At 48.4% G+C, this 26897-nt stretch overlaps 1 protein-coding gene across 1 annotated transcript in view; it reads left to right on the top strand.

Moving 5' to 3' along the window:
* Positions 1–26897, top strand: part of EPHB1 (EPH receptor B1) — a 316781-nt gene that overhangs the window by 7870 nt on the left and 282014 nt on the right. The window contains exon 3 of the mRNA XM_068969291.1: positions 15818–16499. Coding sequence (XP_068825392.1) covers positions 15818–16499 — 682 coding nt within the window. The remainder of the gene's footprint in view (positions 1–15817; positions 16500–26897) is intronic.

Here is a 26897-nt window from a genome sequence, read left to right as displayed (position 1 = left end):
AGGCTGGTGGATCCCCTGGGATGAAAGGTGGGCCAGAGAAGGGCACTGTTCTGCCTGACTTCATCATGTGTGGTTGCTGTCACTGGGTTTTTACATGAGCTCTTTTTTGTGGGCAAGTGTGTGCCTTTGACAGAGAGGTGACCAGAGTGTTACAGATGAGCAATGCCATTGGGTAGAATATGAATTATTACATTGAGTAGAATATTAATTATTACACTGGTTGCAGAAATGTTAGGGAACCGTTGACCGAAACTGCTCATCTTGGTCAGGCAAGATGATAACCACTTGCATGAGTTGTCTTACAACAAGAGGTCTCGATAAGGAACAGGATGCTGCTGCTGAAAACTAACTGGGATAATTTGGAAGGGGCCCAAAGGAGGAAGGAGACTCCAACCCATAATATCTCCCAACAACCTCCCAGAATCCTTTGCACTGGAGTCCATCTTGGCTGAGAGATGTGAGTGTCACCAGGAAGGACCCAAGTTACATCAGATACGGGCACATGCAAGATGATTGGCCAGAGGCAACCGGGACACTAACCCTGTCACCATAAAGCCTGAGATTGTGAGCCACATGGCAGAGCAGTTGTCCTGGTTTTCCTTACCCTGCTGCTCTCCACCCCGGTGCCCCTCCCAATAACATTTCTTGCTTTGTCAGCGTGTATGTCTCCTGAGATAATGCCTTTCTGAGTATTAGATAGGAGCCCACTCTCCAGCCCTGGAAGGGTTCCCCTTTCCTGCAACAGAAGTACATGCGGTATGACCGTGTGTGTGTGTGGAGGGAGGGATGGATTAAGGGAGAGATGCTTCTTGACTCGCTGTGTTAAAGAACTCTGGGAGTTGTGGTGGTTCGCCAGAACCTGACTATCTGACAGATTTATTTTCTTGCTCTTGAAAATGGCTCACAGACTCATTCATCAGTGGAGCGGGAGGTATTTCTGTCCATAGACTCCAGGAGGGAACCCCAGAGGTCACCCATTCCCCCTCCCCCTCTCAGAGGCAGGCTTAACCCTCATCTGTCCAGACAGACAGATGTCTTTTCTCTAAAATCTTTTCCAGGAAGGCAGACCCCTACCATGCCCCTTGTCCCAACCCTGGGAACCTTTCTCCCACCGGTATGTGAGGCTGAGGACCAACTGCCTGGTGAAGGTCAGAGTGGCCCTCAGGGCCCTGGAAGGAAACAGGGCTCCTGATGGAGCTGAGGGGGGTCCATAGGGTCTCGTTGCCTTGATAGCCCTGACTCACAGCTCCTCACTGGTCTCCTTGGTGAAAGAAGAAATCTATTACAGGAGAGGACAAAGCATGAGAAGAAAGCTGAGGCAGAGTTAAGAGACCTGTAGAAGATGGGCCACAGGAAAACAGGCGGAGGAGGGAGGCTCAGGGTTGGCAGCAGCCAGATGGGGACTCTAGCCTGGCTCTGGAAGAAGTCGCCTGACCTGTGCGGAAACAGGGCAGCCCTGGGAAACACCTTTGACTTGACCCCCAGGTACAGCCGAAAGTGAAAGGATCATTTGGCCTGAATCCCACTGTATTTCTGGTAGCATCAAGGAGCAAGCCCAGGATTTGGAGTCTGATGTGCTGGGTCTATTGCCATTTCCCTCTGAGTTCTTTAACTTCTGAGTCCGTCTTCTGCCTCTGTCACATGGCTAATGTAAGATCTTATTTACAGAGTGGTTGGCAGCATAAATTGTGTTTAGTTTCCTTGTAGACTCCAAGGCCCAGTCAATACCACTTCCCCTGACTAGCGCTAGTGGTTGCAGTGATTCTTGTCTGAGGGACTTAACTTGCCTGGGACGAGAGTGGGGACTGATGGGGGTTGGGAGGCCTGAGATGCAAGATCAACTTTCCAGCATTTCTGTTAGGTTGTGGCTCTTGTGAGAATACCACCAGAGGGTTCACCTTGTTATTACTCACAGAGCTATTATTAAGAATAGTGATAGCTACTGCTACTACTAGTTACTGTCACTAAGTGCCAGCTGTGTCCCGGGCACTGGACATCAATGGTACCACCTCATCGAATTCTCACCAGGACCGTGCATGCCAGGGAGTGTTTCTCCCATTTTGCAGATTTGCAGAGCAGACGCTGAGCTTGCGGGCAAGGATCCAAAGTCATGGAACTGCTTAGGGGTTTTGCGGAGACTGACCCCAGGCCTGTCTGACTGTGGAGCTCACTTGTGCTTCTGCCCTTGAATGAGAGTGAGGAAGGGCGAGTCATATATCATCAAGAAATGAGGGAACAGAGGGCGAGGAAAGGTAAAATCTCTGTTTTCTACAAAGGGAAAGGGTAGGTTTGAAAGCCAAGTGCCAGTGAAACATACACTTATTAAGTACCCATGGATCACTTTTTAAAGCAAGCTGTTTGGAGAGGTGTGGAGCAGGTGGTGTGTAATGTGTGGGCTTTAGAGGCAGAGTAGTAGCAAGTCCTGGAGAAGGCAATGGCACCCCACTCAAGTACTCTTGCCTGGAAAATCCCATGGATGGAGGAGCCTGGTGGGCTGCAGTCCATGGGGTCGCTAAGAGTTGGACACGACTGAGCGACCTCACTTTTACTTTTCACTTTCATGCATTGGAGAAGGAAATGGCAACCCACTCCAGTATTCTTGCCTGGAGAATCTCAGGGATGGGGGAGCCCGGGGGGCTGCCGTCTATGGGGTCACACAGAGTCGGACACTACTGAAGCGACTTAGACTTAGCAGTAGCAAGTCCAGGGGGAGCCTTGAGGGTGCGACCCCACTCCCAGGGCAGGTGAGGGCTGGCCAGGAAGGATGGATGCACCCCTGGAGATGGGTGGCTCCAAGTGATGATGAAGGAGCGTGTGGTTAGCTCCCGCCCCCAGGTCTTGGCGAATGCTGAGGAAGTGAGGACTCCTGGGAAGGGAGAGAGGTGAGCTGTTGTTTTCCATCCAGTGATGCCGTGTCAGTTGGGCTGAACCGGCGCCTCTTGCATTCGAGGTGCTCCTCTGCTGGTAGCAGGCAGGGGTCTAGTTGTGGCGCTCCCTCCTCTCTATACGTACTGCCCCACTCACCTCTCTTCCTGCTGAAGATAGGATGCCCAACATGTTTCCCAGCGTCACAGAGGACAACCAACGTGAACGACTTTGGAGTCAATATTCAGACTTATCTTGCCGAGTGAGAGCTCTGCCTTCAAAACGTCATGGTCCGTGTTAAAGGTCCACGCTTTCATTTTGGTGCAAACGAGTCCCTGGGAGCCAGGTGGGCAGTGGCTCAGGTGAGGTCTTGTGAGTGGCTGGTTACCTATTCCTGGGGACCAACTACACGATGCAGGTACAGGAAGGGCAGATGCAAGTCACAGGTGATGGTGGCCTCACTGCATGCTGTTCCAGCCTGAGCACGTCTGCAGCAATGGGCTTATTCTGGGAGCCCAGTTTTGAAAGGGACAATGGAAGACCTGGAGTGATGCCTGGTGGGGGTGGTGCCTGGTGGGGGGTGACCAGTGATTGTGTCTTTCAGAGAATGTTGGTTAGACCTGGGAACCTCAGCCCAGAAACAATCAGAAGCAAAGTCCAGTAGGCAAAGGCATGAGATCAAAGCCCTCCCCAGGCTTATCCAAACAGGCTCCAGCAGCCATGGTTTCTGAAGTGGATCACACACAGTGGCCACATTCCCACTATTAGGGAGGGGGCAGGATGGGGGGAGTGTGTCCCCTTCTAAGGCCAGATTTGAGTTTCCTGCACCCTGAGAATGGGCATGACGCCAGGAGCTCCTCTAGGAAGGCCAGTCTTTTCCTCCCCCCATGCCTTGCTCCCTTGTTTCCAGGATGCTTCCCACTGGCCACGGCCAGCCTGACCCACTCTCAAAACTGTGCACCCATGGAATGGAGAGCCCATCTCCTTGGCCTGTAACCTAGTGCGCTGGCCTCGGCTCTGTGTTCTGAGCGGAAATCCATCCAAGCGGAAGGGAAATGCCATTGGTCTCTCTCAGGGGAAACTGCTCCTCAGTGATGATGGAGAGCAGGCCTGGGCAGAGCAGCACCAGGTTGGTGGGGCCCAGGGCCGGCAGCTCCCGCCCCTGCCTTGTTCGACAAGGCCTTGTTGGGCAGCGGTGAGGACCGCATTCAATCGACAGCTTAAGATAATCACATGTGTGAGGCACTGGGATAATGACAGCTGAATACCCTGCCGCTGTTGCCATAGTGACCAGCCAAGCACTGGTTCCCTCCTTTTTTTTCTTTTTTGTTTTCTGGGCCTCCTTGTTACAGGGCTGGCTGGTGGGGTGGGGGGGCGGGTGAGTTTGGGAAATGGGAAAGAGGAGGAAAAGGGGGAGGGGAGACCCAAGAAGGGTAGCCCATTATATGCTCTTTAAATACCCCAGCTGGAGGTGTTTTAAATCTCAACAGAGACAGAGAGAAACAGTGTCTTAATCCCCAGCTCCCTGTGAATTATTTAAAGGGATCTTGTCAGAAGGATGAATTTGTCACTGTTTCAGTGTCAACAGCAGCAGCAGCTGTCATAATGGCTGAGGACCCCACTCCAGGCAGGGCCTGGTACCAAATGCTGCTGCCTGGTGGAAGTTACAGCAACCCGGGTCCTGTGGACAAGGAACCTCCTCCCGAGGCACAAGCCTGCAGTGTTTCTCCTGGTGCACTGGCAGAGACCAGGGTATGAAATGTGCCCAGATGCCGAGATGCAAACCATCTGGATCTTGGGCTGGCTGGCCTTGCCTTCTATGAATGTGACTCCTTTGGCCCATAGCCATGGCGTCTCTGAGCAGTGCGGGGCACTCACTGGCTGGGAGTGGTCTGAGCTGACCAGGGTTCCTATGGCCTTTGATGGGTGGGCGTATACCCAAGGGAGGGCTCACAGGCCCTGCTTAGGCCATAGTCAGTGTCCCCAACTTCATATAGTACCCACAGGCATGCATATACACACAAGCATGCATGCACACACATGCAAGTGTGCACACATCAAAGATGATCTTAGGTGCAGACGACTAGAGGGACAGGAGAGAATCGTAGTTCATTCACATCATGGAGGGAGAGCAGCCTTTCTAAGAAAAGTGCCAGGAGCTCAGAGAGAGGCTAAGCCTAAGGCTGTGGCTGATAGCCACAACTCACGGGCGGGTGTCTCGGATCAGGTTGAGGTCTTTCACATGCATTTTCCGTTCAATCCTCACAGCCATCTGGTGAAGTAGTTCCATATTCTGAGTATCCCTGTCTCCGAGGTGGAGACTGAGGCTCAGGGAGGTTTAGGGGTGTGCTGGGTCTCACTGACTCCAGAGCCTGTGCCTTAAACTCCTGAGGGTCAGGGTTTGGCAGGGTGACAGCAGGGCTGCTTTATCCCAACCCACACTGTTGGGCAACACAAACACTTCCAGGCAGTCTGGATAGATCATGTTTGGGCTCATCTCTCTCACTCTCACCTCAGCACAGTATTTCTTGCATTTTTCCACTGTCCAAACTTCGAGAAGAATCTTGTTGAGACTGCCTTGGGAAACAATGAATATGTTTTCCAGAATCCAAGTCTTTCCATATGCTAATTGTGTTCTTTGCCCCCATCCCCTGCTCTTCTGCCCCTTCAGGAAATTCATTGCTTTGTGCCCTTTCAAAGCTCTGGGCTCTCAGAAGCAGTGCCTGCCCCAAGCCAGGTGCCCAGTTCCTTGGCCCATTACATAGGGCCATGGTAATGAATAGGGGCCATCCATGTCCCCCCACCAGCCCAGCACATCTGGGAGGTAAATGGAGCATGTTGGGAGGTGAGGTGGTGCTCACAGTCCTCGGGGGAGCCCCTGAGTAAATGGCTGCCTTGCTTGGTTGGTGCGCTAAATGGTAGATCCCTCTGGGCTTGTAGGAGTTTATGCCCCACGGACTACATTTTACAATTTAATTAGCCCTCGAGCTTGTCTAATATCCAAGCTCTTTCAGGCTTAGTTTACTGTCTACACAGGACCTGTGTCCTTGGGATCCAGGGCAGCCGGTGATGCTGGCTGCAGTCCTGCCGGAGCAATCTGCAGCCCTCAGGAGTCTCTGGCCTGTATGTTCTGTGAGAACACATGCTTCCCGGGCCTCAGTGGGCTTCTCTTCCTGTTCAGAGGCCAGCCATCTTTTACTGGGAACCTAAAAGCAGGACTCTGAATTCTCCCTGATCGTGATACTGTGAAACTCAGAATGGGACTTGAATCCACAATCTTTTAACTGAGGTCACACACCTGGTCTCAGGTCTTAATGAGGTTCAGGTTTTTGATGTCTCACTGTAGAAAGAATTCAGTGAGAGACAAAGTGATAGGTAAGAAGTGGATTTATTTAGAGAGAAACCCACTCCACAGACAAGAGTGTGGGCCATCTCAGAAGGTGAGAGCAGTCCCCCAGAATGATGTGGTTAGTTTTTATAGGCTGGGTAATTTCACAGACTAATGAGTGGGAGGATTAGTCCAGTAATTTGGGGGAAAGGGCAGAGATTTCCAGGAACTGGGGCACTGCCTACTTTTTGGTCTTTGATAGTCAGCCTTGGAACTGTCACGGCTCTGGCAGGTGTGTCGTTTAGCTTGCTGCTGTATTACAGTGAGTGTATACCGAGGCTCAAGATCTAGCGGAAGTCAACTTGTGGTCATCTTAAACCTATTTGGTTCTAATCGAGGTCCCAGGTAGCTCAGTGGTAAATAATCTGCCTGCCAATGCAGGAGACTCAGGAGATGTGGGTTCGATCTCTGTGTGGGGAGATCTCCTGGGGAAGGAAATGGCAACTTATTCTAGTATTCTTACCTGGGAAATCCCATGGACAGAGGAGCCTGGTGGGCTATAGTCCTTGGTACTGCAGAAGGTCAGACACGACTGAACGACTGAGAACACGTGCAGGGCCTATGTCGTTCTTTCAAAGATTGTGCCCTGCCCCCTTCCTTTGTTTCAACTGGGCAGTGCCTGGGGAGTTAGGATCCTATGGGGCATAGCGATGGCAACCATTTGCAAAATAGCAGATTCCTTCAAACACAAGTTTGTGCCCAAATGCAGACATGGGACCAAAGTCTATGAGTTGTGTCGAATTTTGTCTTCTTGTGGTCTGAACTGGTGGCTGACAGTGACTCAGGGATTGCCTGATGAGAGAAGGGGACCCATGCTAAAACCTGGCCAGAGGCAGTCCTGGAGATTCTGGGAGAGGCGGAGAGAAGGCTCCTGGCTGTCCCTCTGGGTCTGTACAGAGACTGAGTTCAGCTTTTTCGTCTCGGCATTTCCTGCTGACTGAATGGCAGGAATATTTATCTAAGATGGAGGAGACGATTTTTACACCTTCATGCGTGAGTCAGAAGCGGATGCTGAGGTTAACATAACAGCCGTGCTGCTGCTGATAGTAAGGATGATAGTTGGTACTTAGTGAATGGTGGTTATGTGCAAGCTCAGTGCTACGTGGTTTTCTGTCTAGGTGATGATCTTTCAATCTTCCTGACACCCTGCAGGGCAAAGAGTATTTTGCAGTTGAGGAAACTGAAGCTCAGAAAATTGTGTGTGGTCACAGAGCTGTAACTGGCAAAAGTGGGGTTCGCCTGTCCCCACCAACCTCTCCCACCTTCCCCCTACCCTGTGCCACTTGGCAGCCACTCTGGCATCCTGGCTTTCTCAGCTATGTGCCAGGAACGCTCTTGCTCCGGAGAGTCTATTCTTATTCCCTGAGCCTGGAATGCTCCTCCCTCATCTCCCCGTGAAGCTGGGGGGCTCCTGAGAGTCGTTCAAACCTCTTCCCAAAGGGAGACCTCTGACAACCCCACTGCCGGCTGTCGCTTGCTAGCCCCTTCCTGCTCCTCGATAGCATTTAACACTGTTCAACTGTATGTTACTAATGCATTTGCTATTCATCCTCTGGTTTGCTCCATCAGATTATCAGGCCCATGGGGCAGGACTTTGTCTCTTAGTCCCTGCTGTGTCGCACTAACACCTAGGTCACTACTTGGGGATGTGTTAGGCGTTCACTTCTTTACTGTAAAAATGAGTTAAATGAGCGGGGTTGGAAACACATCAGAATAGCCTCCCTGGAAAATCCCATGGACAGAGGAGCCTGGTGGGCTGCAGTCCATGGGGTCGCTAAGAGTCAGACACAACTGAGCAACTTCACTTTCATGCATTGGAGAAGGAAATGGCAACCCACTCCAGTGTTCTTGCCTGGAGAATCCCAGGGACGGCAGAGCCTGGTGGGCTGCCGTCTATGGGGTCGCACAGAGTCGGACAGCGACTTAGCAGCAGCAGCAGCAGCAGACTGAGAGAGCCCCAAAAGCCAGTTTCAGTGATTTCTGTGTCTAGAAGAGCCTGTGTCTAGGACAGGGGCTGTAGAAATGGCTTATTCTCAGCGATTGCTTCAATATAACACCCTGGCAGACACTGGGCATTCTGGGAGGGGCCGGGTTGGCCCAGGAAGATACAGCAGTCCAAGGAAGGGCTATCAATCATAGATCTTTCCAGAACTCCATGCCTGGAACTGTCTTCAGAGGCATAAGTAGAATCAGAACCTCTTAACTTCATTTTGTAGTGGTTCTTAACTTTTGATCAAGATGTAGTGTTTCCTAGCTTGCTCATCCATCTGACTCATCAGATTGGGCTCCAGATGACCTTTGTCTGTTTCTGAAATCCAACTCCATTCTCGGAGGATGGAGAATGTATTAGAAGGATGTCCTAGAAGGTGGTGTCGATGGACCAGTAGATAGGGTTCATGGCAGTGGTTTTGAAGGCGAACAGTGTATTTTACACGCATGTAGCTGCCCAAACAGCAAATGTTAATAGTCACTCCAGCCTCCTCCAGACCAACAGACCTGCAGGTTCTGATTCCAACAAGGCAGTCAGTTTGAGAAACTGAGATCTTGGAGAAACCTAGAGGCATCTTTATCATACATCAAAGTCCTGATCTGAAAGCCTGAACAAGTGCTTTCTAATGGGTGCATTGTTTTCTTTATTAGGTTTATCTCAAGGACAGATGGTCTATTGGCATCAATAATAATGCCCTTTCAAAGGCTATTAGTATTCTGCTGGTTGTGCAAGGCTTCTTTGTTTCTTCTTCTCCCAGGGACAAGTTAGCCTGGTGACACCTGCTCTAAGCCCCCAGCCAACGACCAGGGGCTGAGGAACAGACCAGGACCTCGCTTGTCCCCTCAGTTTGTCTGTATTGATTGAGGGCTAGGCACTAATACCAGGAAGTCTCTGATGCAGTCAACCTTCCAAGGGGCAAGTCCACAGCAGGAACAGGTGGTGTTGGGGTGGGGGTGAATTTCTGAGACTGCAGCAGGACTAGAGAGAGCAAGGTGGTGACTTCCAGGAGATTACCTGGAGATGTCCAGGTGGCAGCTGGGTTAATAACTCTGGACACTGGGAGGAGGTCAGTGATGGTCCCCATTGTGGTTACAGCCTTCTGTGTGGCTGAGATCACCCAGGATGAAAAGTGAGAGGAGACGGGAGTAAGGGTGGAGCCCTGAGAAACCTGTGGATTCCACTGGTCCCAGATATCCCGGATAAAAACGTTGTCATGTAACACCAGTGTTGCAAGGCTAAATGCACAGAATTACTTCACTGTCGACAGGAACTAATAAATTAGTCAAAACATAATTCCCTGTCCTCAAGGAGCTCACAGCCTGGAAGCAGAAACCAAAGCAATTAATGAATCGTTCAAAACACTGTATTATCCAATGCTAAATTGTGTGGAATAAGCTCAATCATACTTTAAGCATTTGGGAACATGGTAGCTGAATAAAAGCTGGAAAGACATCATGGGGGAAATAAGACCTGTGTTCAGTAGCTCAGTCATGTCGACTCTTCGCCACCCCATGGACTGTGTAGCCCGCCAGCCTCCTCTGTCCATGGGATTCTCCAGGCAAGAATACTGGAGTGGGTAGCCATTCCCTTCTCCAGGGGATCTTCCCAACCCAGGGATCAAACTGGAGTCTCCTGAATTGGCAAGCAGTTTCTTTACCACTGCATCACCTGGGAAGCCCTATATAAGACCCGAGGCCACTCAAAGCAATGTCTGCAGAGAGAGCTCAGCTCTGCCACCCATCGGTGGCCTGACTCCTGGCTACTGTTGAGTGTCTCTGAGAGTCAGTGTGCCCATTTGTCAACAAAAGGTCTTGGTCAACACAACCTATCGTGGCTTCCTATCAGGTTGTTATTCTCTGGTTCTGTGTCTTGGAGGAGTTGAGATGGGATGAGAATGGTGCAGAAGAAAGATGTCAGAACATCAGCAACAACATCAGGGGCAGAAATAGGCACTGGCTCTGAGTGATGGGAGAGGATGTGGCCCTGGCTCACGCCCTGGCCGTCTCTCGCCTGCTCTGCTGCCATCACTCTCTGACCAAACAGCAAGCCGGGCCATGAGTCCAGGAGTGAGGTAATGCCAGCCCTAGTGCACGGCAGTGGAAAGCAACAGAGAGGCCGGATGGGGGAACGTTGTTCTGGAAGAAATGGCGAATTGTGGTGACAAACTGGGCATGAAGTTGCCAGGGGCATACTGTTTGTGGATGATAGAGACCAGGCCATCATTGTTGGGTGTTGAGGTACAGGCTGTACCCACTAACCAAGAGTGTTTTTCAGAAAAAGCTGTGTTGAGGTATTAGTTACATATCATAAAATTTACTCGCTTTCATTGTACGATCCAGTGATTGTCAGTTTACAGAGTTGTGTAATCACCACCACAATCCCATTTTAGAACATTTCCGTCAGCTCCAAAAAAGACTCTTCATGTGTGTTTGTAGGCACTCTCCTTTCCCATCCACGGTCTCAGTCAGGGGAATACTAGCGCTTTTATGTCTATAGATTTGCCTTTTCTGGACTCCTCGCATAAATAGAGAACCATACAGTATGTGGTTTTTGTCTGGCTTTTTTCACTGGGCAGTCGTGGTTTAGAGGTTACATGTACCAGTATTTCCTTCTCTTTTATTTCCAAATAGTGCTCCATCATATAGCTATATCCCATTTCACATGTTTAGTAGCTTATGTGCTTACTAGTTATGTGTTTAGTGGTGTATGTGTTCACTATGCACATTAACATGGGGAAGACTCAGTCTCAGGTGTCATATGAAAGTCCAGTGGAGAGCTCCAAGGAGCAAGGACTACAGTCAGGTTGGCATCAAACTCAGGGTTGATCCTAGAAGTAGAATTGCTGGGTCAAATGATGTATACATTTCTAATTTTGATCAATAAAGCCAGAATTTTCATAGAGATTGTACCACTTCACCCTTCATCCAGCTATTTATTAGAATGCTTATCTCTGACACCCTCTCCAACATGGGGTGTTATCAAACTTTTGTCTGACCAAAAAGAAAAAAGTGTTAAAAGTATCCCACTGTGGCTAATTACCATTTTGGTTATATTGAATGAGGCTTAGCACCTTTTCATATGTTTATTAGCTGTATCTGTTTCTTTTAGTAAACAGTGTTAGAATACTTTGCCCATTTTTCTGTTTTTTTTTTTTTTGATGTATAGATTTTAAAATCTATAGGGGAAATTAACACTTTATCTATGATAAATTGCAATAAGTCTTTTCCCAGCATGTTTCCTTTTCTCTTCCTTTTGATTTTACCATGGCTATTTCCATCATGTTAATTAAAAAAAAAAAATGTATGGCGCTGACTTGATCAGTCTCTTCATTTATGGCTTCTGAGTTTCATGTCGTCATTACTATACATACATTGTCTCTATGGTTTCTTTTAGTATTTTTATGGTTTCATTTTTAATGTTTGCATCTTTGATTCACTGGACATTTTTTCTGGAGTAAGGTAGGAAGTATGGATGTAGAATTATGTTTTTTCCAGACAGATACTCAGCTATTACAACAATTTAAAAAAATGGTTCACCTTTTCCCCACTGATTTGAGTTGTGGCCAACCTTCCAAATGGTGAGACCTATTGATTTGATATTTAGAACATCCCATCAGTTACTCTGCCACATATAGGCTCAGGAGTGGCCTTTTCTCTATATTCTTACAGAGACTTGATATTTTATCTTTTTAATTTTTTGCCAATCTGATAAGCAAATGGAGGTGTTTTGTTGTTTTAATGGGAGGAGATAATTACAGAAAGGAACACAGGAGACAGCATGTCAAATGCCTAGAAGTGGAGGCTGAGAAAACTTTGGTAGGAGATTGACTTTGGGAAGGGCAGTGAGAGTGCCCCCCAGAGGCTGGAACCAGCACAGGTCTTAGGTCTGAATACCAATGGGGTTGAGTATCCAACACTGGTGAAACCCATTTTTTTTAAGGATTTGTGAAGCTATGCACCTAGAGACACAGAGTCCCTCAAAGCTTGGTTAGGGAGGCAGACCTGATGCATGAGAGAGTATTAAGGGGACACATGGATCTGGTCAAAGCACCCTCTCTCTGTCCCTCACCCCATCACCCCACCTCAACGTGATAAGAACCTAGAATTTCTGCACCAAGATACACTTTCAGTTTCCACCAGTCTGGTCCAACCCTCTGTCATCTCTCACTTGAAGCAGGAAAATGAAGACCGGTTGTCCTGCTCATGTACTAATCCACCCAGTCTCTACTTTGCATCAGAGAACTCTTTAAAAAACTCAGCTCTGGTCACCTATATTTTCCTCCCTAAAACTTATCAATGCCTTCTACTCTCAGGGTGAAATTCCAAGTTCTCCATCAGACTCACTCTCTCTGCAGTCTTCTTCCTGCTACCTCTAGTTTTTTTTTTTTAATGATTCTTCCTTCCTCAGTGGTGCCAGGACATTTCTCTCCACCACAGGGCCTTTGCACTTGCTGTTCTTGGGCCTCAGTGCTCTGTCCCTTCTCTGCCCCTCTCTGCTGGCAGCAGACGCACATTTCTCCTGGCTGACTTCTATCTACCCATCCCTCTCAGCTTGGAGGGTCATCTCTGCCAGGCCTCTTGGCATCCTGAAATTTTCCCTCACAGCAGTTAGCACAATTGTAATAATTTAGTTATATTAATAAGCATTTGTCTAATTTCTGTTTCTCTCACTAGATTATAAGCTTCATATTTCTGCATCCCCAGTGGCTAATGGAACGCCTGGCATAAAGCTGGCCTTCAGTAAATATATTTTTTCACTGATGGATGCATGAAGTAGAACTATAAAGCAATGACACTGATTCCAAGTATCACAAACGAATAATGATGTCTTTCCTCCCTGCTGGGAATGCTGTTCCACCCTCATCTTGACTTACTCAAGTCTTCTCTTTCAAGGCCCACAATCCTAATTGCCCCTTGCTCAGAGAGTATTTGTGTTTCCTCCAGCCTGCTCTGATTGCTGTGTTTCTAATCCCTGTAGCTCTAGCAGGCAGAAGAATAAAAAAGGGAAAGAGACTCCATCACAGCCTTTCCCCAAACAATGAGGAATTATTTTTCTTTCTCTCAATTTCTTTCTGCTCTTTCCCTTTGAACATACAGCTGTATTCCCCCTAATTTGCTTTGATCACTCCCTTAGGAGCTGTCATGGAATCAATTAGATCTGTAGACTTTTATGACTCCAGGTCACCCAGTATGATTCCTCATTTTACAGATGAGAAAACTGAGGCCCAGAGAGGTTAATGATGGAAACAATTACCTCTATTGGGTCGTATAATACCAATCAATGTCATTTTCTGAGATAAATGTTCTCAATATCCCAGCTCCACAAGAGTGTAAATCCTCATTCTGTCTATTTCGAGACATGCTAGTGGTGACAGCCTTAGTGTTAAGATGAACCCCAGATGGTGAGCTTCCTGCCCTGCTCTCACATAGGAGAGCTGCTTTAGTCTTGGGTGGCTCAAGGTCCCCACCCTAAGTGGGCCTCAAGCTTCACCTGTACATTGACAAAGGAGCCCCATGTTCATGTTGAAACCTCATACAGCCCAGTGAAATGATATATCGTGAGACCTGCTGTGTTTAAACAATTGCAGAACAGCAAAAAAAAAAAAAAAAAAATCCTGTCCTTCCATCTGAAGTCATGTAAGGTCAACTGGGAAAATGTAATTTCAAAACAGCCATGAAAAGGGAGGGAGGTCTGAAAAGTTGAACTAAAAAAACTGCTAGCAATGACTTCTCCCTAATGTATTTACTTTCTGGTTGTAAAAAACCAGGCAAGCAGAATGTAACTTTAACAAACACATTTAAATAGAATATAACACCAAAAAAAAAAGAAATCTAAAGAAGGAATAAAAAGTGTACCTTAACATCTAGAGACTGGATACGAAATTAAACAAAATGCAGGTGAGGTTGACTGTGTACACGGATCCTGGAAGGAGCCCACTAAAGCTCCAGACTGGGGAGGGAACTGGGCCTCCTGAGAGTGCTGGAAGGGGTCTGGGGAGGAGTGTCACTGGGGGTTGCTGTACAGGCCTGAATGGGCAGGGCCAGGTCTCCAGGTGTTCTTTCCTTTGCTCCATACCTGGTGTTCAGAAGCCCTGGCACAGTTTTGAAGGACAGCCTCGCCTCTGCCTTGCCTTTTGCTCCTATAGAGAATTAATTCTGTGCAGGAAGAAATCCTAGTGTATTTCCCATGTAACACTTGATTAGTTTTTGGCTCTTTTAATGAAGAATTCTCATTTATATATTTCAACTGTACACTGTGAATAATAAGCAACTAACACAATATTTAAAGAAATGGTACTGTTTGATTTCTTTTGTTATTACTGCTAATTAGTCAAGGATCTTTATTTTCTCTTTTCACTTTAGGAAGTGGAATTTCTTCTGCCCCTTATTTACTTTTTTAGCAAACACATTGGAACCTCCTGGGAAGACCCCCAGTTCTTGAGGGCAGGGTTCTGAGGACTCCCCAATATGGGCGGCTGCTTCCTCTCTCAGAACAAGGAAGAGCGAATGATCCAGCAACTTTTCTTTGGCCCCCTGGGTGGCTCATGAAGGGAGCCATGTCTTTATAGACTGACCCTCTTCCCATATTGCCTGTTACTAAAATAAGTTACTAGGTGAATTTCTTCAGCCATTCAAAGCACTTGTTTCTGTCTCCTCTCTTCCCCGTATCCTTTATGGTGATGTGAGCATGGGTGAGTTGAATTGAATGATGAATTGCACCTGTAAATTGGTAATGGTAAGCTAGTTCTTTGGGGGAATTGTTGGTATGATTGAGGGACATTATTTTCCTTCTGACCCACAGGACTGCTGATTATAAGAGAACCCTTTTCCAAAAAGAGCCACAATTGTATTTCCCTTATTCAGAAGCTTTCTTTACTCCCTAAGTAACACCTTCCAATATTCTCTTCCATCACATCTTTGCTCAAAGTATGCACACAAGGAAGCTTAATTTGCTTCATTTGGGATCTCTCAGCAATTCTTCTCTTCCCAGTTTCACAGTCTAGCTCTTTCAGAGAGATTGATGTTATAAAACAAGTTTTTGTGAATCTATGTTGAAAAATTCTGAAAAGTTTTATATTCATATGATTTTTGGAGCTATAAAGGAGTTATACCACAATAAAGAAATTAGGCTCAGAAATGAGGATTTCCTGGGTGGATGGCGGAGACATGTGGTCAGATCCCCAGAGTGACTGCGAGAGTAGAGGCTGTGGCATTGAGGATGAAAGTCCCTGCCATCATATGGGACTCGAAGCTGCGGGTGGACATAATGTCCCTTGTGGACATCATGAGTCACTGTCACAGCATGAGAGTTGTGGCTTAGGTGATGGGAAGCTTTATACAGTGATGTCTGTTATATTTTGGGATGGACTACATGGGAATCTCCTGAAGTGTGCTCATAAAGAGATCGTTAAATGCAAGTTAGGGTTAAGCGTGTTCATTTCTCAAGTCAAGCCGTTACACTGGTGAGCTCGTAAGGCCCCCTCAGTGCCAGACTTCTCCTCTGCTCTGCCTCTCCTTGTCCTCTTACTCTCTATTTTGTGTTTTCCATGTGTGTGCCTGGCCTGCTTGGTACAGTGGGAAGAAGTCAGTGGCTACGATGAAAATCTGAACACCATCCGCACCTACCAGGTGTGCAATGTCTTCGAGCCCAATCAGAACAACTGGCTGCTCACCACCTTCATCAACCGGCGGGGGGCCCATCGCATCTACACGGAGATGCGCTTCACTGTGAGGGACTGCAGCAGCCTCCCCAACGTCCCAGGCTCCTGCAAGGAGACCTTCAACTTGTACTACTATGAGACTGACTCCGTCATTGCCACCAAGAAGTCGGCCTTCTGGTCCGAGGCCCCCTACCTCAAAGTGGACACCATTGCGGCAGATGAGAGCTTCTCCCAGGTGGACTTTGGGGGAAGATTGATGAAGGTCAACACAGAAGTCAGGAGCTTTGGGCCTCTGACACGGAATGGTTTTTACCTCGCTTTCCAGGATTATGGAGCCTGTATGTCTCTCCTTTCTGTCCGTGTCTTCTTCAAAAAGTGTCCCAGCATTGTGCAAAATTTTGCAGTGTTCCCGGAGACCATGACTGGGGCGGAGAGCACATCTCTGGTCATTGCTCGGGGCACGTGCATCCCCAATGCAGAGGAAGTGGATGTGCCCATTAAACTCTACTGCAACGGGGACGGGGAGTGGATGGTGCCCATCGGGCGCTGCACCTGTAAGCCTGGCTATGAGCCCGAGAACAGCGTGGCCTGCAAGGGTAAGCCCTGAGGCTCTTGAGGCCTCTCCTTCCTGCAGCAAAGAAATCAGGAGTCAGGAGTCCCTATGTCCAGCTCTGGATCAGATAGGGACAGAAGAGCCTAATGGCTTCTTCTAAAGCTCTGGAGAACCTCCATCTCCAGTGCTAGGCCTGATGGTTTTCCAGTTGTGTTCAACCAGAATTTCTGTATTCTGGGTAGGGGAAAGAGATGAGGAGAATTCTACACTCATGTATATTTAGTTTTGGGAACACTGACACTCATATTCTCTCTCTTTCTCCCTCTTTTAGACACAGACACACACACCCCTGCATCCTGTCTAGCCCTGTGCTCTGAGGCATGGATTATTTGGGTTGTCATGGATAAGTCACTCAAGGGTAATTGAGAAGCAACTGAACTTAGAAAATATTTTCGTTCATTTCAGTCCAGCTCCCACATCACTTAGCTTGGTACTGAACCCATGCAGCTCATTAACTCAAAGCCTCCTGGCTTGGCTGTCTTCCTCCAGGGACTTAGTGCCAGGCCATGGGGCAAGGATGGGGCCTAGCATTAGTAGGTCCTGAAAGGAGATGAATGTGTTGGAATGGGGGTGGTATAGTACCATGTTTTCTGTTACCTTTGCTTCAGGACGTTACAGAGTGATGGTGACTTTGCGGCTGGCGGTGTCAGGGTACCCTGTCCTCATATTGGCCCTCCTCAGTCCAGGAGAGCACATGTCCAGTCTATGGCAATAAATATGCTGAACTGGCTGGAAACTCGGCCTTCTCTGGGAGTTAATAGAAGGATCGAGAGGGTCCATGGCTCATCTGTTGCCTGAGTACATGGAAGCTAAACAGGGGAGAACCTAAGCTGAAGAAGAGAAGACTATTTTCCTTTATTTTTATCTTTTGCTCGTGGCCTTCAAAGTTTCAGAGTCTTTCAAAAGCAAGGTTTCCCACACAGACCTCGGAGATGACCACCTTGACCCTGACTCCTTACTCGGGTTGCCCCCAGTCCTTTGGAGACCACTTGGAGATGGGGGGAGCTGTGCGTGCAACTGCGCTCAGTCATCAAGTTGTCTGACTCTTAGCAACTCTATGGACTGTAGCTCACCAGGCTCCTCTGTCCATGGGATTTCCTGGGCAAGAATACTAGAGTGGTTTGCCATTTCCTTCTCCAGGGGATCTTCCCAACCCAGGGATTGAACTCATGTCTTCTACACTGGAAGGTGGATTCTTAGCCGCTGAGCCACCAGGGAAGCCTGGGGGGAGCTACAGTTGCTCCATTTTCTCCATCATGAGCTTCATGCCAGCTGTCCCCTGTCATCCTCCCCACCCTGCCTGAGCAATGGAACATCCTTTGTGTGTCTCCTTCTCCACTTTTAGTCACCAACCACCTGCAGGTGAAGTACCGGGCACAGTAGTGCTATTGCCCACCAACTCTGCAGTCCTTTGGACTCAGTTAATTGCCTGGGCTGGGGCACTCACAGCCTTTCTGAGACCTGCTGAGAGCAGGGAGCTGTGCCTTTGTGTCTTTATTGGATTTCTTGGTCATGATGCCCATGATGGATGATGTGGAAACAGAGGAGAGAGCATGCCAGATCAAGTGATGAATCAATCCAGACTGGTTTAATACCAGCCGGCCTGGTCCCACCATGCTCCCCTGTCCCATTGGTTGGGGGTGGGAGGGCAGTGCCCTCTTGAGCATGTGTTGGGTCTGCGTGGGGACCCAGGCCAGGCTGAGTTTAGCTGTAGGTGCCACAGCTGCCAGGCACACTCTTGATAGCAAGGGTGATTTCTCCAGACTTCAAAGGGCTGCCATCCCACACTTGCTGGCTGGGGCCCTTGTTTTGCTCATTATTTCCTGAGCAGAATAGCAGGAACCAGAGAAAGTATTGATTGGTTCTGATTTAACTGGGACTCTGGGAACAGGCTTTCATTTCTCTGGGCTAATCGGAACTTTTCTCTTTTGGGAGGGTTCTGCAGTGCCTGCTGCTTCCCTCCTGTGGTTGTCCTGGCAGGGCCTATGGGGGCAAATATGTAAAACCAAGTGGCTGCTTTCCATCCTGTCTACCTAGCCTCAGCCTCCTCCTGACGTTTGGTGGCTGTTCCTAATCTAGAGCTGTTAGGAACCTGACTTGACTTCACACTCTGCTTGTTGCAAACTCACTGGAAGCTGGAGGAGATGGGGAGCCCCGGGCACCATGATTTGCCATTTCAGAGACACAGGAAGCCACGTTTTGATGGTAGTTCTAAGAGCAGAGAGTAGCGAGCCAGGCAGTACCATAGGTCCTGCAGCCCAGCAGCCTGGCTGGCCTCTGTGCTCTAGAAAGGCACCTTTTTTTCTGTCTCAAGAATTTTAAGGTTTCCTCCTGCCTCCTTATCCTGGCTGTGTGTGTGTGTGTGTGTGTGTGTGTGTGTGTGTGTGTGTATGTGTGTATAAACAGGATTCCCCTTGGCTCTGCTAGTAACCTGGGCTTGATGACTGAGACCAACCTCCACCTCTCTAGGGCTCACAGGAGTGGGATGCCCAGGGAGGTGAAGGGCTTTGGGCAGATTCTGCACTTTTTGAATAGGGATGGACAGTGCTTGGGGAGGTATTTGTAACTGGTTCCTGGGGTGTATATTCAAGGCAGCATGCTCAGTTCATTTTGGATTCTCATGCTGGGCCGTCAGGTGGGCACCGTGATCACCCACAGTTGCCTGCCTAGCACAGCCTCCTACTGAGAGCATGGAGATCGGTGGATGCAGTAGAGACTTGTGGGTGAGAAAGAGCGAGTCTCCATCATCGGTCCTGGTAAGACCTGAGAAGGGAGGCAAGCTGCTCTCTCAGCACAGCCCTGAGAATTGATGCCCCGGAGCCTGGCTGGAAGAAGCCGGGATGGTTCCACGATTCACACAGTTGTGTGAAGCTGATCAGTTTTCCTTTCTGGATACTTGAATCTGAGCTTTTGCTTGTGTTGAATCTATGGGGTGGCAGAAAGCATATACTTTGTATTGTTTTTCTGGCAGGACAGGCTTTCATCGTGGGCAGGAATCTTATTCTGACTTTCACTTTGCCTCTGTGAAACTCTTGCCTGTCAGAGTCATGGTGACCAGTTGCTTGGTTTTGCAGAGGCGCCTGGAGACCAATTAGGTGGCCCAGCCAGCAAAGAATGGCCATGGCCTAGAGCTGTTCCTGTTGTGAGGAGGGAGGGGGTGGCAAGCGGAGGAAGCCACTGGGGAGCTTGCACATCAGAATGTGCAGCAAGCAGCTCACATGCTTTCTAGAGGCTCCATGGCCCAGGGCCTGTTCCGGCCTCATCCTTTCTGTACCCATAGGTTAGGCCAATCAGTCAGAATCCCAGAAGCCTGTTGACCCCACCAGTGACTCTAACCCATCATGCATTTATCTCTGTGAAACTGTTGATTACTAGCAAAATGGTCTATCTGCCCCAGCTTCAGATTTTATGCGGATAGTATAGCTGATTAATGAGAAATGATGGCTTTGTCGTTATACACCCTCAAGCCTTCCCTGCTCAGGTTAATGGCTGAGTCGATTCTCCATGTGAGTCCCTATAGCCTGACTGTCCCTGGGCCAGGGAGACCAAGAACTAGTGCCTGGCAAACTCGCTCTGTGTTGTGGTCCCTAAAATGTTGCGCTGGTCTTGGAGGTCAGCTAAGATCATTCCAGCTCTGGATTTTGGCAAGGCCTTGGCAGTTCCTAAAGAAGAACGGCTCTGTTCTTGGTTCTTCTGTTCCCTGTTTTGTGTCTCTCCTGTCCCTGGTATCCATCAGAGCCTGCCTTGGATCCTGAGACCTCATGGGCACTGTCTGTGCAGCATCCCACACCTTCACCCACACTTCCCTGCCCCTCCTCCAGGTCTCTTTTTCCTTCCTCCCTCCCCTGTTTTCCTCGGGAGGGACTGTTTTCCTTCGTGATTTTCCACCTACATGTAACTTCCTTCATGCCTGGAAATCCGAGAGACATTTTGAACCTTTCAGTAATTTCAGTGCCTTTGTCAACTTGAGCAGCCAGGGAGAGAGCCAGTTTATAAACCTGGGGAGCTAAGAAATCTGCAGAATTCGAAAGGGGAGAAAAATGTATCTAGTTTAGCTCTTCGTGGAAAAGAGAAGTTTCTGGGGCCTATTTCCACCTCCCTTAGGGTTGCTGGCCCCAGCTCTAGGTCTCCGCCTGCCTCCTCATCCTGGCTGTGTGTGTGTGTGTGTGTGTGTGTGTGTGTGTGTGTGTGTGTGTGTGTGTGTGTGTGTGTGTGTGTGTGTGTGTATACAGGTGACCACATTCAGGGGCACTGAGGAAGTCTTTCTGCTCTGCTCTCTGGCCCATCAGCTGTTGGCTGGTGACTGAGAGGAAGCCCACAGCCTAGATGCCTCCTCCTAGGCCCCAGGGAGACCCACTCAGCTCAGTGCTGGGGAAGGCCAGAGTTATTAACACCGCAGTCCTGTAAGATGAGCTTCATAATAGGATTTCCCAATAGGCTACTTCATTTAGAAACCTCTTGGGCCTCCACGGTGGCCCTGCCCAGTACCCTCCAGAGAGGACTCTGATGTAATAGACTGCATGTAATCAGTTGTGACCCCAGCATGAGCAACAGCAAACAGCTGGAAGGATGCTGTCTGCCTTACCAACTCCAGCACACTGTGCGGGTGTGCACAGCCCAGACTCTGGGGGCTGCAGGGGACAACCAGGGAAGAGGGGAGGGGCAGTTTTGAGTTCCAAATCCCCTTGTGCTCTGCGCCACCCCTTCTGCCTTTAAAGGATAGGTTAGAAGTACCCAGATTCTACTGGTGTTGACCAAGCAATCATGATTCTCTCAGGTCAGTGCTGAAGCTGCTGAGAATGTTCTGGGCATGATAGCCGTCCTGGCTAGAAGTCCATGACTTAGTAAACATTATCAAAGATGATGACAAAGGCACCACAAGATCGTTACTGAGGTGGTTGGGTACATCACAGCATGAGCAGTCCAGTTTGGGCCCATGAAGAACTATGGAGTCTGAAACAGCCCAAGCTGGGGTGGAAGTGGGCCGGATACCAAGAGGCCAACTATTCTGGCCGCCTTATATATCCATGGAGAGTGGGCAGACAGAGAGCATTGCTGGGCACCAGTCTGGGGAGCCCAGCTGGGTGATGTCAGACCGGGATCAGAACTTGAGTCTGGGAGGCCACTGTCTGCTTCTGCTTCTGAGACTGTTTTTTTCTTGAAATTAACCATCCTTGGATACACAATATCTGTTTTCAGGAATAGCAACCCCCTCTCAGCTCTTCTCCCATGAACTCTTTCTCTGCACCTGTGTTGCCCTTTGTGTTTTTTGGGGCCGGGTGCTCTGTGCAACTGTGCACTGTGGTTTGATGTTTCTGCACTGTGCAGCACAGGGCTCCGTGTTGACTACCCCCGTCTTCTTTTTAATCTCTCTGGAAGCAGTACCATCTCTCAGTACCATGTCAGATGCTCTGACACGTTGATCTGCCTCTGGGCCATCCAGAGGGTCATGGCATCAGTAGTGGGGGTAAGTGACACAAAGCTCCCTGGGAAGGATGAGGACTAAAGGCTTTGTGCTTCTAGAAAAGGACAGGGAGGGTGGCAGGGCTGTGGGATGGAGTCCTGGTTATGGCTCAGTAATTGACCTCAAGGACCAATATGGGCCCCCGAGGCAGTGCTGTTGTCAGAACCCCTTTTCTCCCTGGTCCTGCCTCTCTCTCGAGCTGGACGGTCTTGTGTGCAGAACCTGAACACATATATCTCAGCACAAACTTCCTTGCCACTTTGGAGTTTGAAGTATAGAGAAAACTCCCAGTGAATCTGAACTTGCCTGGGCTGTGGTCCCTCGATTCTGGGCCCCAGGAGCTCTAATGGTGTGAGTTTGGTTTCCATGCTTTGGCCCGTTGACAAGCTGTGTTGACAGTACCCTAATGCTCCTGGGCCTCAGTTCTCTTTCAAGTCAGTGAAGGAAGAGCCTGAGACAGTCAGCTCAGGGCAGCTGCAAAAGGGGAAGGAATATATCCCATTTGCACACTGCCAGGAGCAAGCCTTATTTTGCCAATGGAACTGTGGCAGGGATGTTGAGAGAGGGGCACCCTGGCCTTTCCCTAGGGGAGGGGTCTCTGCCTGCAGATGCCATCTGTACTGTCCTTGCCGGCTGAGCTAAGAGCTGGAGTACCAGTTACCTGGTCAGGCGGCTGCAGCTGAGCCCTCCACTGTTGTTTTAAGGGCCAGTTAATGAAGTGGATATGACCCTTGGGGCCTGCTCAGCTCACTCCTTGCAGGCCTTGGCACTTGTGGCCTCCAGTTCCTCAGTCTGGTTGGATTCCACTTGTGAGTTCCTGCAGATGCAGTGTCTCTATGCTCACTTCTTTCTCTAGGTTCTTATTGAGCACCTACTGATGCCAGGCCCTTTACACTTAAACATTCAGATGGAGCAATTTTACTTCTGAGAATCTACTAGAATCTTAGCTCTTAGACAGTGCTTGCCGTGTCCAAAGGGCAGGGTCATGAGTGGCCTATGAAGGGTGGCCCCGCTCAGCTAGGTAAGGCCTCTGAGGACAGAGTCCAGCCCACCAGATGACACGTAGTCTGCTTTGCCACTGTGGTCCCCCCCTGCTCTTGGACACCTCCAGTGGTCTGACATTCAGACATCCAGAGGCAGCCTGGTTCATCTCAGAGTGCTTCCTAGGACTGAAATGAATCAGAGGCCCATTGCTCTAGACCCTGGGGTGGAGCTTTAATGCAAATCTCCCTTATCCCAGGTTACTTTTTGTTGTTATTTTTTGAATATTTTGAGCAGGTAGGACATTAAGTTTCCCTGACTCTTGTCTTCATCAGATCTCTCACTGTTTCAGTTGCTGATATTCTCTTGTTAACAGGGTCCATGCATTTGCACATCCAAAACACAGAAACATCCTTTCTTCATTTGCACAGGGCTTACTGCACAGGGTTTTTCACTTGAGTTCCACCCACCACTCTCATACCCTAGACTCTCTTTCTTAACAGTGAAAGTTAGGAGTGGTTTGGTTGTATTATGTAGCGATCTGCCTCTTACTTTCCAATGATTGTGTAGTATTCCATTGGATCGATGTACCTTTATTTAATTGGCCCATCATTTATATAGATGTAGGTTGCTTCCTGTGTTTTGATATTTCTAAACAATGTTTCGGCAAACATCCTTGTGCATTCATCTTTGCACTTAGGTGTGAGCATATCTGTGAAACAAATTCATTAATTAATTTATTCAGTGAATATTTATTGAGGACTTTCTGTGTGCCAAGCACTTTTCCAAGAGCTAAGAATGCAACAGATTCTTTGAAGTAAAATTGCTGACTCAGAGTATAAACATTTTTAATTTTGATAGATATTCCCAAACAGTCCTCCAAAAAAAAGACACTTTCTACCGATTTTTGCTTGGACCAACAAGTTTTAGAGTTTCTGTTCCTTATACCTTTGCCAAGATAATAAAATATCAACTGTTGTTATCTTTGCCAATCTGATAGATGAAAACTGGCATCCAACTGTGGTTTCCATTTGCATTTCTCTTGCTATGAGGGGCGTTGAACTTGGCAAAGTTCCATAAATTGCCTTGTTGGGGAGCTGAAACACGAATATTCTTATGTAACGCATCATTATATCAGGTAGGTCTGCACACGGTAGTCAGTTTGGAGTATGCTCACTCAGTGACATGGTCTACCCTTCACTCTCTAGTCCCTTCCCTTCTGCCTTGCATCCCACCCTTCACACATTCTTTGCCCATCTGTAGCCTCAGGACATTTTGGCGCATGCTGTACACCTGTTTCGGTGTTTCCCTGACTGTGGTGGGGAAAGGGGCGTTGGGGTGGGACAAGCAAGAGCCCATCCTGGTGTGGAAGGGCTGTGCTGCCTCAGGAAGGCCACTGCAGCCAGTTTGGTGGGAAGCACGCCTTGATTTTCCCATCCTTTTTCTCCTACCCTTTGCCTCTTCTGAGTTCCTTGCTTCCCCTCTGGCATGCACCTCTCAGCTCTTCCTCTTTGGCCCAGTCTCTCCACTCCACATCCCTTCCTTTTACTCTGCCAGCTCATCTCTGGGGCCTTGGAGCTCAGCCCACTGTGGTGCCTCCCACTCCACCACCCCTGAAAAGTCAGCAGCCCTCAGCCTCCACCTCCTCCAGCTCCTCTTCATTTCTTCTGCACCATCCCACTCTCATCAGACCTGCCACCCCTTCCCCAGCAGCCCTGGATCTGTCTCAGTCCACTCCCTGACCACACGTCTAGCCCAGCCTGCTGATGCCTTAGGTCTGCTTGTGCCAGTGGGCTTTGTCTTAGCCCCGGGCTTCTGCTCACTGCCTCCTTCTCTTCTTGGTTTTTGTCTTCAACTCTGCAGCAATTCTTTCTCTCTGGGGCCGTGGGCTTCCCACCTCTCTTCCTGGCCTCAGCCCTCTTCTTCCTTGTTCCGCGCCTTCCCATCTTCTCCTCGCCCCCTCTTTTTCTTCTTCTCTTCCTCCCTTCCTTCCTCACTACTTTTCTATTTAAATATATTCAGGTTGAAAGATGAGTCAGCCTAAAAAAAATAAGTTAAATAATAAACTTAAAACCTGGCATGAAAATAGAGCAAAAAGTGATAGAGATAATATGCAAATGACTGATGTTTACAAGACTGCTGACTTGGCTTGTCTGTCTGGGCTAAGAGAGCAGCTTAAAGGCTCTGCTGGGCAGTCCCGTGTTTCATTGTCAGATCACAGTGATGGTTCTGATTCAGGTATGGAGCAAACTTCTCTGGATCGGCTTCCAGCGTGCATGGAGGCACTAATGTGGCATGGCTATCATTTATAGGGCACTCACTATGTCCCGGTTTCTCTGCCAGATTCTTTTTTTGCATTATCGCTTACATCCTCAGATAGCCCTGTGAAGTATACCCCATCATCATGCTCACTTTTCGGTTGAAGATACTGAGGTGGAAAGAAGCCAAGTAGCTTTGCCGAGGTCATACAGCATAGGATTCTGAGGCCTGGCTAATAACCGCTGTTCTGTATTTCTCCCCAGAAGCAAGAAGAGCAAGAGTCTATTAGGGGCAAATGTGTGATGTGTGATGGGAGCTGGGGTTTCAGTGTCCCATGTGGACTGAGACAGAAGCCTTAAGTAAAGATGGCAAAGAAAAGCCATCAGAGTTTGATCAGGATTTCCCATTGGCTAGGGATGATCAAGGCACACCCCTCCACCTCCATGGTCGGCCCAGCTCCCACTCTTCTTCTCCCCCAGCTCTCCATGGGCAGGGCCACCCCTGATGTGCCTCTTTGTCCTGAATGCCTACTCTGTGTCATCTGCTAGATGAAAACCAAACACACTGAAAGCAAAATTGGTGGAAGCAGGAGGTGAGCTGAGGAGGAAGAAAGACTTTGCAAGTAAGTCAAACAGAGAGAGATGAATATCATATGATGACCCTTATATGTGGAATCTAAAATAATGGTACAAATGAATTTATTTACAAAATAGGAACAGACTCACAGACTTAGAAAACAAGCTAATGGTTACCAAAGAGGAAAGATGCCAGCAGAGTGATGGGGGGAGAGATAAATTGGGAGTTGGGGATCGACATATATACGCTATATTTAAAATAGATAACCAACAAAGACCTACTGTACAGCACAGGGAACTCTGGTCAATATTCTGTAAGAGCGTAAATGGGAAAAGGATTTGAAAAAGAGTAGATACATGTATATGTATAACTGAATCACTTCGCTGGATACCTGAAACTAACACAACCTTATTAGTCAACTAATCCAGTATAAAATAAAAATTTAAAAAAAAAAGATGTGTAAGAAAATATCTCAGGAGCATTGGTAGCGTAAACTTCAGGAAAACCAGGCAGGCAGAGAGTGTGAGTCCAAAGAGAAGCCACGTACTTGGAGAGGTGACAGTGGCAGAACCAGATGGAGGGAGTAACCAGTGATGGCAGAGGCTTTGTCTGTCTGTTGTCCAATAGAGTGACACGTTGTGCACACACAGCACTCACAGGAGAAAATCAACAGAATGATAGCAAGCCCATACGTCTTGAAACCCTTTCACCAAAAGTTGATGATAATGTGTCAGTTTGACAGAGGACATAAGGTCAGTGCAACGTGTGTGTTTCAAGTGGAAAACGACAATCTGCTCTTTGCACAAGATGGATAGAGATTCTCCATGAAATTGTATGGAATATGCAAGAACTCTGCCAAATCATCAACTTGGCAAAAATGTGCCTGTTCTGGGAGTTAGGCAATTGGAGGGTTGCTGTTCGGCTTCTGGGTCTGTCACACACATGCCTGTGCTGATCCGAATGTGGAGGCCCTTGTGACTTGGGCTTTCCTTTCCTCACTGGCTCTGTCTGTCTTCCCCTCTGCATCTTTGGCCAAACTCATCTGTCCACTGTTTTCCTTTCCTCCATTTATTCTAGCCTCTTGTCTGTCTTCTCTCTGGA

This window comes from Capricornis sumatraensis, chromosome 1 (assembly GCF_032405125.1).
Source record: "Capricornis sumatraensis isolate serow.1 chromosome 1, serow.2, whole genome shotgun sequence".
Classification (NCBI taxonomy): domain Eukaryota; kingdom Metazoa; phylum Chordata; class Mammalia; order Artiodactyla; family Bovidae; genus Capricornis; species Capricornis sumatraensis.
The sequence above is the reverse complement of the archived record's forward strand: the minus strand, read 5'-3'. Positions and strand labels throughout refer to the sequence as shown.